At 37.7% G+C, this 14,078-nt stretch overlaps 1 protein-coding gene across 4 annotated transcripts in view; it reads left to right on the top strand.

The window, feature by feature from the left end:
• LOC132640763 (DNA repair protein RAD50) overlaps positions 1 to 14,078 on the top strand; it is a 49,098-nt gene that overhangs the window by 21,061 nt on the left and 13,959 nt on the right. For all 4 annotated transcript variants that reach the window (XR_009582359.1, XM_060357519.1, XM_060357520.1 and 1 more), the window contains exons 14-18: positions 98 to 212; positions 430 to 559; positions 643 to 852; positions 2,738 to 2,946; positions 3,331 to 3,532. Coding sequence is in view for 3 of the 4 variants with exons in the window: in XM_060357519.1 (XP_060213502.1) it covers positions 98 to 212; positions 430 to 559; positions 643 to 852; positions 2,738 to 2,946; positions 3,331 to 3,532 (866 nt within the window). In the remaining variant the exon portion in view is untranslated. The remainder of the gene's footprint in view (positions 1 to 97; positions 213 to 429; positions 560 to 642; positions 853 to 2,737; positions 2,947 to 3,330; positions 3,533 to 14,078) is intronic.

Below are 14,078 nucleotides of genomic sequence, written 5' to 3'. Positions count from 1 at the left end.
AGTATCTTATCTTGAGCTCTTTTTTTCCCATTAATCTCTGCGATGATAATCCTTTGTGTAGAGGCCTTACAGAGATCTTTTCCCTACTGCACTGCAGCAAGAAAGAGATTTCTGGAATCAAAGCTCCAGTTGATGGACCAGGAATTTGCTGGTGTAGACTCCTATCCCAAAATTATGGACTCAGTCAAAGAGAAAAGGGATGTCCAGAAAAGGTTGGTCAAAATAGCCCCATTTCCTATCACGCTTTCTGATATTCAATCGTTAAAGTTTTACTTTGTGCTAAAATACATAGGAAAGATTATGTTTTATATTTCTCTTCAGAGTTATTGGTTCGATGAGATACTTTTTTTGATTCTTCTATTTTCGAAACATAGTATTATGCTTAGATGAATGTGGTTGTGTTCTTGAATTTCATGCGATGATATGCAGCAAGTTCAACATCGCGGATGGTATGCGGCAAATGTTCGATCCATTTGAAAGAGTTGCTCGTGCTCATCATATTTGCCCTTGCTGTGAGCGTCCTTTCTCTGCTGAAGAGGAGGATGAATTTGTTAAGAAGGTCATTCTATTTGTTATTCTTTCTGTTGGAGGGCCATCTTCTGACTACTACATTCCTGATTCATTTTTTTGCTTTCACTGCAGCAACGAGTAAAAGCTGCAAGCTCTGCTGAGCATATTAAAGTATTGGCTATGGAGTCTTCAAATGCTGATTCTCGTTTCCAACAAATAGACAAGCTTCGTTTGGTTTATGAAGAGTATGTCAAAGTTGGAAAGGAGTCAATACCTCAAGCAGAGAAGAATTTAAATGAGCTAAATGAAGAATTGGACCAAAAAAATCAGGCTCTTGATGATGTAATTTCAGTTCCCGTTATATTTTATATTCTAGCATTGGAGCTTTTTTTTTTTTTTTTTTTTGGATAATAAAAGGACAGCCCGGTGCACTAAGCTCCCGCTATGCGCGGGGTCCGGGGAAAGGCCGGACCACAAGGGTCTATTGTACGCAGCCTTACCTTGCATTTCTGCAGGAGGATGTTTCCACGGCTTGAACCCGTGACCTCCTGGTCACATGGCAGCAACTTTACCAGTTACTCCAAGGCTCCAATGAAAAATATAAATAAATAAGACCAAGGTCATCCCTCATGTGAATGCCTGCTTTACTGGAACATCCTCTGCTTGCCTGGGCTTTGTCCCTCTTCAACTTCTCTTTATGCTTCCCTTTTTCCTGAGAAACGTTTTATGCTTCCCCTTTTCTGCTGCATTGCTGCTCTTTCTGCTGTTGTCGAATGTAAACCCTTTTACTGTGTGTAAGTTAAACCGCATATCAGGATCTGCTCAATTAAGTTAAACACCCTTTTCTATATGTTGATTTCGTGTTTTCTACTATTTGCAAATACCAAAAAACTCTGCATTTGATTAGTTGGGTGCTCTGGTACATTGACTTGACAGAGTTTTGAAACGCGCATTTGGTTATATCCAAGTTTCCAATGTTGCTGCATTGTTGTTTCGAGCTTCCTGAGCTTCCTCAAGCCTTTGCTTAATAGCTTCCTCCTGCTCTTAAACCACAACTTATTAGGAGTAGTAGATCCCAACCTAAGTTCACACCTAGATATGAAGTAGTCACGCGTTTGGTTGCTTTGGACTTCCATGCAATAAAACTTTAAAATAGTGCGCGCCAAGCTTGAGGTTCAGGTGTTTGCGATAACGATCATCTTTACTAGATAAACAACGTATCACATCTTCTTTTCATCCACTGCTTATCATGTGTAGTTCTAGTCACAGCATTTCTGTATTACATGCCAGTAACCTCCCCTAGTTCCCTTGCGTGTTCAATTGTCTATAAGTAAGTTTTCTTGATTGAGCAGTTCGCATAGTTTTGACAAATTTTAGGCATCTTTGGAGTTTTATTCTGCTTGCGATTTGGCAGGGTTGGTGTATTTTGATTGAGTACTGAATTATTGATTCTTGTTGGACCTAGAAATATGTCAAAAGGATTTGATTGAAAAAAAGAGACTTATTTCAGAAGGTGTTAATGAACTCAGTGGCAGTGTTATCAAAAGCACAAAAAAGCTCTAAGGTCAGCTGGGGCTTTAAGCGCAAGGCGCAAATAAAGCGCGGGCTTTAATAAAAAAAGGCGCAATGGTGCAAAAAGACAAATATATATATGTTTAGACCAAGACTAATAATAACAAGCATGAATGAACAAATATATGGACAAAGAAAATGTAAAAACATTACGCTGAAGTGAAATATAAATTATCTAGTGTCACCCCTTGAAGAGAGGCTCATTGGCAAGGAAAAGTATGTCTTAGAGCCTTGATGATGACATTGAAGCACACATAAAGCTAGGCGAAGCGCTCAACCTGTTTTGAGCCTCGCTTCAGGGCTTAAGCGCGCCTTTGACAACACTGCTCAGTGGCATTGACACACAAAAGTGATGATCACTGCTTTAAAAAATTCATAGGAGCGTCCTTTGGAGATCCTATTTGATGAGCAATAAGTTGTCACTGCTGCTTCCTCGTAGTGGTTAACTTTAGCTTAGAAGGCAATATTGTCTAGCATGACTGTGTAGGTTTTAAAGTACTGAAATCAATCAAATCATGCTATCAACATTCAAATAATGTTATTTGTGATATTGGGCACGCATTTCTCAGAGCTTGTAAGAGAAAGGGAACTAAATATTCATGCATGTAGTCTATAGAATTTTCTAATTGTACATGATAATCCTTTTTGCTGGCAGGTGTTAGGTGTTTTGGCTCAGATAAAGGCTGAGAAGGATGCAGTTGATGCGTTAATAAAACCTGTAGAAACATCTGACAGGCATTTCCAAGAAATTCAAGCTCTGCAGAAGCAGGTTGATGATTTGGAATATGGTCTTGATATGCATGAGATAGGAGTAAAATCTATGGAGGAAATTCAATCAGAATTGGATGAACTGCAGAGCAAAAAGTATATAGTTAATTTCTGTCCACTAATCAGAATTTTTCTCTTCTGTATGTTATTCCAAAGTTGGATCATTTTATAAATTCTAAAAGGGCAGCCCGGTGCACTAAGCTCCCGCTATGCGCGGGGTCCGGGGAAGGGCCAGGCCACAAGGGTCTATTGTACGCAACCTTACCTTGCATTTCTGCAAGAGGCTGTTTCCATGGCTCGAACTCGTGACCTCCTGGTCACATGGCAGCAACTTTACCAGTTACGCCAAGGCTCCCCTTCATCATTTTATAAACTCTATTTTTGAATTTTAGATACTTAGGCATATCACTACTAAAATGTTGTATACTTCCTTACGCTTTTAGACTGTAACTATTATCATGTCCTATAACTGACAACCAGAGACAATTTGTACACGGAGGTGGAGAAGCTGAGAAATGACCAGAGATACATGGAAATTGAATGTGCAAGTTTCCAATTAAGATGGGCTAATGTAAGAGAAGAGAAGTCACAAGTAGCAAACATATTGGACCAATTTAAAAGGCTAGAAGAGGAATTGGATCGCTTTGCTGAGGAAAAAAATCAAATTGAGCTTGAAGAGAAGGTAATTGTTTCACTATCAATATTTTATTAGGTTCATGATTATCATAGTTGCATTTAGCTAGCCAATCGCATATAGTTTCATATGTTTAGGGCATGTACTCTTCTTCATTAGTCCCTTTTCTTAAAAGGGGTAAGTTTTTTTGCTCCTAGCATGTATCGTTTTCGTGGAGTCTCGTAAAGGAGCAGTATATTGATAGTTACATGAAAATAGCACCTGTGATCTGTCACTTCTGTACTTGTTCCACGTCTGTCCCTTGTGTATCAGAAACTTGCAAGAACTACTCTTTTTTTGTATTAAAAATAACTGAGAAAAGGGCACATGTGACATACACCTTTAGTCATTACCTAAGTTCAGAGAGAAACTGATAGATTTGTAACCTTTCTCGAAATAGGTGATGGGGTAATACTGAAATAGGGCTCAAATTCTTGAAATGTATGTTTACCCTGGCAAAAGATCTCGTGGAGGGAGGATGATAATATTTGTAATCTGTCCGCGTTGGAAAATACCCAATGAAAACACATTTAAGGGCTCTAGGATCATGTTTTACAGCATTCCTCTTGTGGACAATGCAGCCACGACCATACATCTTTGGAAGAACAATATATTCATTCTTAGTATCACAGTGGACTTCAAATAAGTACCAAATCTTTTATCCATGTATTTTGTGCCATTGTCAGTTCTCATTTTTTATTTTTATTTTTATCTTAGCCTTAAATTAAGTAGAAATCATTATGAAATGACTGAAAGCAATAGAAAACTTCACTTTTAGCCTTTAACAAATGCACCCAAGTCAGCCTCTTATGAGAATCAATAAAAGTAACAAACCATCGTCTACTAGGCAAACACTATTTGAGTAGGACTCCATAGATCAAAATGAACAGTCATAAAGGTAGTCGTACTTTTATTATCACTCAATGATAAGAGTTTCTAGTATGTTTTCAATATTCACAAGCATTACAAAATAATGATTGAGTTCTTGAAAACAAACTAGGGTATAACTTATTTAAAACAAAAAACGATGGGTGCCCTAACCGTCATTCTTAATAAATTTTAAAAAAGGCCTGACCAAAGTTTTGGGTTCCATAAAAAATGTATAAGCCATCATGCTATCTACTACTACCAATCCTCTTCCCGTTTGAAGATTTTCAAAGACACAATGATCAGGGAAGAATTTGATTTTATAATTTAGAGCTTTGATGATGGAACTAACAGAGAACAAGTTAACAAGTTCAGATACATGGAGAAAGGACGAAAGTTTAATATTAGGTGTACAAAGGCAAAATACATAGTTTACCCGCTGACCTTGGACCAAATCCATGTGATACACTCGTTGAGTACAGGCAACCTTATACACACCCAACCTTTTCAGAGTGCATCTAAGACACCATTTTGTTACTCCCATTAATGAAGTTACAAATATGGAGCTTTTGGCTGCAATCTTAGGTTGTGAAGTTGTTTTTTGATTAAGCACCGGGTGTCCGGGTCTCTTTGAGCCCCGACTAATCCCGGGGGTGCACAGGCCCTCGGCAAGGAGTTTCCCGCAAGTGCACCACGGGTAATTCAGGGTTTTACCCCAGTCCGATGGCCCTCAGAAATTGTTTGCACCCAGTGGGTTTCGAACTTGAGACCTTGAAAGGGAGCACCCCAAGGCTCAAGCCAATTACCACCAGGCCAACCCCTGAGGGTTGTGAAGTTGTTATCCTACCAACTATCTACCTTGGAATGCCTCTGGTAGCCTAAGTCGCTCGGACTCTTCAAAAATGTTGACCGGTGCATGTCGGATCCTCTAAAAGTTGTGTATTTATGGAGGATCCAACACGGGTGCGGCAATATTAGAGAGTCCGAGCAACTTAGTGGTAGCTGAGTCAAAATCTACGGAAATTTGGAATATTGTGATTGAGAAGTGTGAAAAGAACTTGGCCAGATGGGAGACTCAATAGTTGTTGGTTGATAGACTGACTCTCATTAATTCAGTTCATGATGCCCTCCCAACATACATGGCGTCCTTGTTCCTAATTCCAACATGGATCATCAATAGGTAGGTTGGATAACATCAGGAGGAATTTTTTGTGTGGCACTGACATTTGGAAAGAGTTATAGGGGATTGGGAATTAGGAATCTGAAGATAAAGAGCAAGGCACTGAGAATGAAATGGTTATGGAAGTTCACTAAAGAAAATCAGTTCTTGTGGGGGAAATTCATTAGAGCAAAATATGAGGAGGAAGATAAATGGATGACCAAGGAGGTTACTATACCTTATGGGGTAAGCTTATGAAATCCTAACTTATGACTTTTGGCTTATTTTTTGTTATTTTGGCTTAAAAACAAGTGCTTAAAAGCACTTTTTTATTTTACCCAAAACACTACAAAAGTGCTTGGTAACTATTTGGCTTAAAAGCACCTAAAATAAGCCAATCCAAACAGGCTCTAAGATTAAAGTGCTTATGGGGAAAAACATACTTTTGGAAGGCAGTGTTATCAAAAGCGAAAAGCGCAAAAAAGGTCTAAGTTCAGTTGGGGCTTTAAGCGCAAAGCGCAGATAAAGTGTGGGCTTTAATGAAAAAAGGCGCAATGGTGCAAAAATACAAATATATATATGTTTAGTCCAATACTAATAATAATAAGCATGAATAGCAAATATATGGACAAAGAAATTGTAAAAACATTACGATAAAGTGAAATATCAATTATTTAGTGTCATGTCTTCAAGATAGGCTCACTGGCAAGGAAAAGTATGTCTTAGGGCCTCGATGATGACACTGAAGCGCACATAAAGCGAGGCGAAGCGCTCAACATGTTTTGAGCCTCTCTTAAGGGCTTAAGCGCGCCTTTGACAACACTGTTGGAAGGATGATTGGCGTGAGGTTAGCAGTATGGAAATGCTATTACAATCTAGTTCTACACCAACAAAGGACTTTAGTAGAACTGTGGACACCTCAAGGTTGGAGCTTTACTTTTAGAAGACAGTTTTTTAACTGGCCAACACTCTTACCTCATACGACAATGTTGGTCTAACCACTGCTCTATAGAACTTACCCTTCAGCCTTAGAGGCACCTTCCTATTGCACAAAACCCCAGAAGCGAGCCTCTATTTCACTCACCCTGCTCCAATGTGGTGCATGACATCCTTGTCAATCTCCCCGGTATCTTGTATTATGGACCTTAGGTACTTGAAATTTCCTTTCCTAAGCATGGCTTTTGTATCGATCTTCACTTCTACCTTTGCCTCATGCGCTATGTTACTGACTGGCACTCGAGGTATGCAATCTTGGTCCTGATTAACCTAAAACCTTTAGACTCTGGGGATCTGTCTCCAACTTCTAGCCTCTCGTTAACTCCTCCACGTGTCTCGTCAATCAATACTATGTCATTTGCGAATAACATATACCATGACACCTCCCTCTGGATATGTCACGTCAATTCATCCATCACCAAGACAAACATAAACGGACTAAGGGCTGAACCCTGGTGCAACCCTATCATGACCGCAAAATGTTCTGAGCTTCCTCCCACTTCTCTATTTCAACCATTCGGGTATTAATATGTGAGTTACATTTTTATCTTCATTCCATTCTCCTGAACGAGCCTAGTGATCTAAATTATTTGCATTTTGGCCCTGCAGTCCCATCTAGTCTCACCTCAACTTCTCTCCTATCGCGCTGTCTAAATCTGCATGTATTTGGTCTTACTTATACTTATTCGAAAACCCTTACTCTCTAACGTGCTTCTCCATAGTTCAAGCTTTTTGGTTGACATCTTCGTTAGTTTCTTCAATTAACAATATCATCAACAAATAACATACATCATGGAACCTCTCCTCTTGTATTGTGTTGGTTAGCGTAAACAAATAGCGACTCAATGCCAATCCCTAATGTAGACCCATTGTTATGGGAAGCTCCTCTATATCACGTACCATTATTTCACGCTTGTGATGACTCCTTCATACATGTCCTTGATGACATTTATATATTTAATATGAATTCCGTTCTTCTCCATCACCTACCAAAAGACCTTACGTGGTACTCTATCATATACATTCTCTAGATCAATAAACACCTTGTGTAGGTCTTCTTTTCGTGATTAATTTCCATCAATCTGCTTAGTAAGAATATAGCCTCCGTTGTAGATCTACCAGGCGTAAATCCAAATCGGCTCTCTTTCCCTCTTATCGTGTTCCTAAGTCTACGCTCTATCACTCTTTCCCAGAGTTCCATCGCAAAACTTTGAATATCTCCTTTGTTCTTATAAATCGAAACCAGGGTACTCTTTCTCCACTATTGGGCATCCTACCACTTCTTAGTATAGCATTGAATAGCTTGGAGAGCCATTCCAATTCTACATATCCAGTGCCCTTCCAAAACTCTATAGGATACTATCTGGGCCACAAGCTTTTCTAATCTGCATATTTTTCATAGCATGCTTTACCTCTGACGTTCTAATTCTATGGGTGTAGCAAATGTTTTATCATTCACAAACGTGTGTAGATCTAAAATGTTGTTCTGTTTCGAGTTGAACAATTGATCAAAGTAGTCTTTCCATCTCTCTTTGATCTCATTATATCTTGTCAACACTTGTTGAGAATCGTCCTTAATACATCCACCTGGTTTAGGTCCTTGCCCTTCTTCTCTCTTAGTAGTGAGCCAATTTTAACAATTCTTTCTCCCCTTCTTGTGTCCCTAGCTTTTGATACAAACCATCTAGAGCTTCCCCTCGGGTTTTACTAATAGCCTTTTTAGCTTGAGCTTCCCTCTTAGCTCTCTTGTATTTTTCAAAAGCTTCTTTCTCAGCTCTCTTGTATTCTTCAAAAGCTTCTTCCTCCTCTGCTTTTGGTAACTTCCTATAACTCTGCATATATCTCCCACCTTCTTAAAAAGATCGATGCACCAAAGATGTGCCGGTAGACCTACTAAGTTCACCGCCGCAAGATCATTTGGAAAGTGAGAATCTTCACAACCAGTTTGCTCCACCCATTCTTCTAACTTCAGAAAATTGCCATCAAACCATCTCCTACCATCATACAAAACTTTTGAAGCCTGAGACTCATCAGCTAATCTGAACAGAAAGTGGGTGTCACCCAACTGGGTCATTTTCAAAACATCAACAACTCTCCAGGCTTGAAGAGCCCAATTTCTGACGGCCTCCGAGGATCCCACCCACTTGGAGAAAGAACCCACTAAACAAGTTTTCAAGGACCTTTTTCTTCTATGCACATGTTTATCTGGCATATAGAGTCGAGGATCTTTACCTGATAGGCATCATCCTTCTAGTTCAAAAACTGGCGATTCATGCATTTCGTTGAAGGACCTTTTCTTGAGCTTACTCGATTCTAGAGAGAAGTAGGATCTTCTCTCACTAGACTCCATATCAGATTCTGTTATTGTAAGCTAGATCCTTATTTATGTTCCATGTGGAAAACTTTTTTATCTTTATTTGAACCCTATCTCCCTTCATCTTCATCATCAACACCACTAAAAACCACTTTCCTCCATTGAGGCACCGATTTTCACTAAGTGCAACTGATATGTTTTTAAAGAGGGTCCTTGTCCACCTCCATCTCCACTGATAACCAGACATTTTGGTCGAATCGGCTGCGAGATAGAGAAATCCATCTAACATCGCCTCCGAACTCTCCGTGTGGCTGGTTTGGAATTCAAATAGGTTCTTGACATTAGGTAGAAATTGTGGGCAATGGGAGTGAAGAGTACAAAAATAGCTTTGGATATGAAAATTGTTTCGGTCTGTGGTGGATTTGGGCAAGGATGGTGCTAAGATCCTTTGCTCATAAATGGTGGGTGGTTGTTAATGTTTTGGTGGTAGCCATGGATGATGAAGACGACGAATGGAACTAAATTTGGTGCTTCTGGATGAAGATTAAAGTTTTTTCTTGGTGTTTATTTTTTCGTGGTTGAGAATGGAGGGTTGCTAGGTTTTAAAGAAGTGTCTGGCGACTGATTTTAGGAAGATGAAGAAGATGGAGTATCCTTTGAAGTGTTTTTTTTAATTATTTTTTTATTTTAAATTAACTAGATAATCTAAAGCCCGTGCTATGTAGGGGCCCAATATGGCTGATTTCAAATTTTAGATTAATTTTATATAGAGAAAATTTAAAATTTCTGGTACTATTTTGCCTTATTTAATAAAAATAAAAATAAAAATTAATTCTTGTTCACAAAAAACTTATATAGTGTTTTGACCAATAGTCTATTGGTCCTAGCCAAAGTTATAGTACGTTGGTATTAATTATGAGAACATTCATTTCTTAAGTTGTAAAGCACTGAGAATTTAATATTCTATCTGCTTTTTACTATCCCTTAATGCTATAAATCTATTAAGTTTGTGAAGATATATATTTGCTTCTTAGATTGAATTGTATCTTATACAACAACCGTCAGTCATTATATGTTGTTCTCTTCAAGGTCAATCCTTTCTAATTTATTGCTCACAAATAAAAATTAGAAAGTTCAGCGCGTAATTAAATGCGCTATCTTAATTGATAGCAGAAAAGCTGTTAGCATGATACAATATTTGCTTTTGTTCTTCTTTCATAGTTGGAAAGTTATATTTATATCAATCTAGTGAAAACATTACATGTAGTCTCACATCATAAGTGTTTTTTCTTTAAACCCTTTAATTTAAATTTTACTTACGTTTAGGATATATAGTTACATATCAAATTAATTTCTCGGCCAAGGTATTTTTCTTTTATTTCAAGGTTTGTTCTTATTAATGTCAATTGCTTATATGATTTCTCAAATTGCAATTATGCATTCATTATTTTGTCATTTTTTCTAAATAATGATCCACTTGAATTTTTTCACTTATATTACCAATAAGTTGTATGTTTAAAACACAATTAAAATAATACTGTAGTTTGTGCTATGTATCCAAAACTTTATTATATTAACGTTGGTTATGAAAATAAAGTTTGCAAAAACTCAAATTTTTCCATATGATATTTTCATGTGAATTATTAATACTTTTCAAAAGACATGACTTGTTTAAAAGGAAACTATTTCCCTCTCTTATCTGAGACAAAACAATAACAATATTTAAGCGTCAATTGATAACTTGAATTTTAATTTGATTGAATGGTCTATTGTTAATGTAGGTAAACTGGACCCAAACAATACTTATTATTTTTTATCAAAAATTGATTTGGATAATTCTAGAATTAAATCAAACTTACATCAGTTCAAATTATTAAATTAATTTTACATGTTTAAAACGAAACAAAGTAGAAATTTGATTTTCTGTTTAAACAAAGAAGTACTATTTTAATTTTTTTTGTGAACACTCTTAGTTTACTCTAATTTCAAGTACTCCATCCAAGTCATTTTACTTGTCATGTTGTCTTTTGCACATTTTGTTTTTGGAGGAAACGTCAGTTAGAAGAATAATTTGACTAAATTAACTTTATTTTATGCTTGGACCTCAATTTAATATTATTTTTTCTTTCCCGACATTTGTCTTTTTCCACACTTACTAGAGTAAGAATAAAAGTAATAAATGATTAAATTCTATCTTATATTAAAATACAAATATTTTATGTCGATTTATTTTAGTAAACATAACAAATAAATGACACGGCGGATTAGATTAGATCTCAGGCTATTATAAGAAAAGAAAAAGAAATTGTATGGTTTTGCTATTTACCTTTTGAAGAAAAGCAATAAAATGGGGTCCACGTCTTTAGCTTTACATTGATTTCTTTTGCTTCTCCCAATGCGTTGATACACACGTGGCAGAATCTACAACTATTGACCTAGTGGGGGATACATTGGGAATTACATGGATTTTACCTGATTTTTTTGAAAATTCAACACTTTCAGTGCACAATATACAACTGCACTAAGCTAGCTTTTTGTTAAATTACGAAACTGCCCTTGGTTGTCCCAACACTCCACTCTCCTATATAGTAGAAATGACGTGTCAGAATTCATTTGCGTATGGATTCATTTGCGTGTGCCATACACTTGTTGAGAAAAAGTGGTCAAACACCAAAGCTGTGTGTCTTAGACACACTGAAAAACTTTGGTGTGTAAAAAGTTGCGCATGGTCGATGGGTATGTCACACGAATTGTAAACTATGCATTCTGCCGGTGGACAAACAACGAAACTTGTTTCGGTGACAGGGTTTAAAGATCCACTGGTTATTTTGACATAACCCGAGAAGTCCTTGGAAGAGCTTGTCATGTGTCTATTCACGCCAGAACCAATAATCCAAGAAGAAAATTAAGGTGAGCATTAAAAGTAGTACCTGATTACACATAATTAGATGTGGCAACAGTAGATGAGTCAAGTTTGAGAGATGCTTAATTTCATCAGAAGACAAGGTTTCTTCGTAGTCTGGCTCCTAGGATGTCTAGACATATTCTGCCGTATTTGCTTGAACCCTTGATATACCTACTCGTTCTCTCCCATGACCTATTGTTAGTCTTCATCAGAAGACAAGGTTTCCGGCTCCTTGGATGTCTAGACATTTTCTTCCATATTTGCTCGACACCTCTTTATATACGTACTCGTTTTCTTGCACGACCTCTTGTTAGTCTACCATGTACCTTCCAGACTGTCTCCTTTGTATGATTGACTTTCCACAATAATCACAGTGCAAGTGATATTTACTAGAAACAAGTGCCTTTGGTTGTTCATAAGAAGCAGTTAACCCATATTTCTCGTGTGGCTCAGGATAAGGCATGATACCTCGTTGGCTTTCTTCCTACTGGACATAAGAGTATGCATCCTCAAGAGAAGGAAAAAGAATTAGATCAAGAACTTGAACCCTGACTTGAGCATACTCTTTGTTCAAACTTGCCAGAATATCATAGGCTCACTCCCTTTTTAACCAATTTTTGAAATAGGTCTGTATCCTTGAAACACATTTTTAGAGGTCCTGATAGTACTCTATTTCTGCTGTAGCCCACTTAATTAGAGTATAATCAGTGATGATCAACTCATCTTGCTTTGTGTAGTGGATTTTATACCGAATTTTGAAGATCAGGGCATCATTTCCCTTGAGAGAGTAAGTGCATTTAGTTGAATTTCATATTTTTTTCCAGTAGTGTCAAGCAATAAATACAAAAACAACATACCAGTGTAATCCCACAAGTGGGGTTTGGGGAGGGTAGAGTGTACGCAGACCTTACCCCTACTTGGTAGGTAGAGGGCTCTTTCCGATAAACCCTCGGCTCAAGTAAAACAGAAACACGACAATTATGAAAACATATGTAATAACAACATCAGGATAGTAAGAAAACTGAAGCAAAAGAGACAACAAGTAGTAATAGAAAACTAAGAAGAGGAATACGGGGATATTAAAATACTAAAAAGACGAAAATTATACTAATTCTACTGGTTAAGAAAATAATACTAATCCTACTTCTAGCCTTCCACCTTAATCCTCGAGCTCCACACCCTCCTATCTAGGGTCATGTCGTCGGTGAGCTGAAGACTTTCCATTTCCTGCCTGATCACCTCTCTCCAATACTTCTTCAGCCTATCTCTACCTTTCCTCCAGCCCTTCAGTGCCAGCCTCTCGCACCTCCTCACTGGAGCATCAGTGCCTCTCCTCTGGACATGACCGAACCATCTCAACCTCGCCTCGCACATATTGTCCGCCACTGAGGCTACTCCCACCTTATCCCGAATATTTTCATTTCTGGACATGTCTGTCCTGGTAAACCCGCACATCTATCTCAACATCCTCTTTTGCGCAACAGTGTCAAGCAATAAATACTGTTTAGAAATTCGAGGGTGCATGGTATTCCAAAGTCATGTCATAACAAGAGAAATATCAAGATTCCATTGACCATAAATAACATCAGTCAAGTCAGGTGTTTTTTTTTCTCTCCAATTATATAACCAAGTAATTTTCAAGTATTAATATCTAGTTTCACAAAGCTGATTTGTGTGAGAGATTTTTTATTGACTACTTTTGTGTCCCCCTATTGTTTGATTAACAATCCAAGATTTTTTTTTTTTTTTTTTTTTTTTTTTTGTGGGGGGAATAAGAACTCCCTTAGGGAAGAAAAAATTTCTAAGATGAAAATTTGCAGAATTTGAAATCCTAAGATAAAACCTTCAGAGAAGATACTATGTCCGGAAATAGGATTGGATTGCTAAAACTGGGCTGGGTAGGCTCGAGATAGGCCGGCGACCGCCAAGGAGTAAAGTTTTCCTCTAAAAGTCGTTGGAAAAAGTTTTACTCGCTGGCATGTGAAGCTAACACGTCACTAGAGCTGGAGCTGTTGGTGGTGTGCGTGACAGCACTTATGGCAGTCTTTAGTGGAGCTGCTTGTTGGGTTTGGTCACCAGCTATAGAAAGCATGAGGTGGTGGTGGTTTTTGCACAAAACTGATAAAAAAATATTTTTTTGCGAACAATATAAGAGGGAAGTTAGCTCGACCTCTTGAATCACAAATGGAATCCTTGTGCTACCTAGGGAGAGAAATCAACTAAAAAAAATGACAGTAATGACTGAAATCTTGAAGATTCTGACGGAAGAAGAATTCCTTTGTATTTCTACATGTCTTACATCCCATGAGCAAGG

Source organism: Lycium barbarum, chromosome 5 (assembly GCF_019175385.1).
Source record: "Lycium barbarum isolate Lr01 chromosome 5, ASM1917538v2, whole genome shotgun sequence".
Lineage (NCBI taxonomy): Eukaryota > Viridiplantae > Streptophyta > Magnoliopsida > Solanales > Solanaceae > Lycium > Lycium barbarum.
The sequence above is the reverse complement of the archived record's forward strand: the minus strand, read 5'-3'. Positions and strand labels throughout refer to the sequence as shown.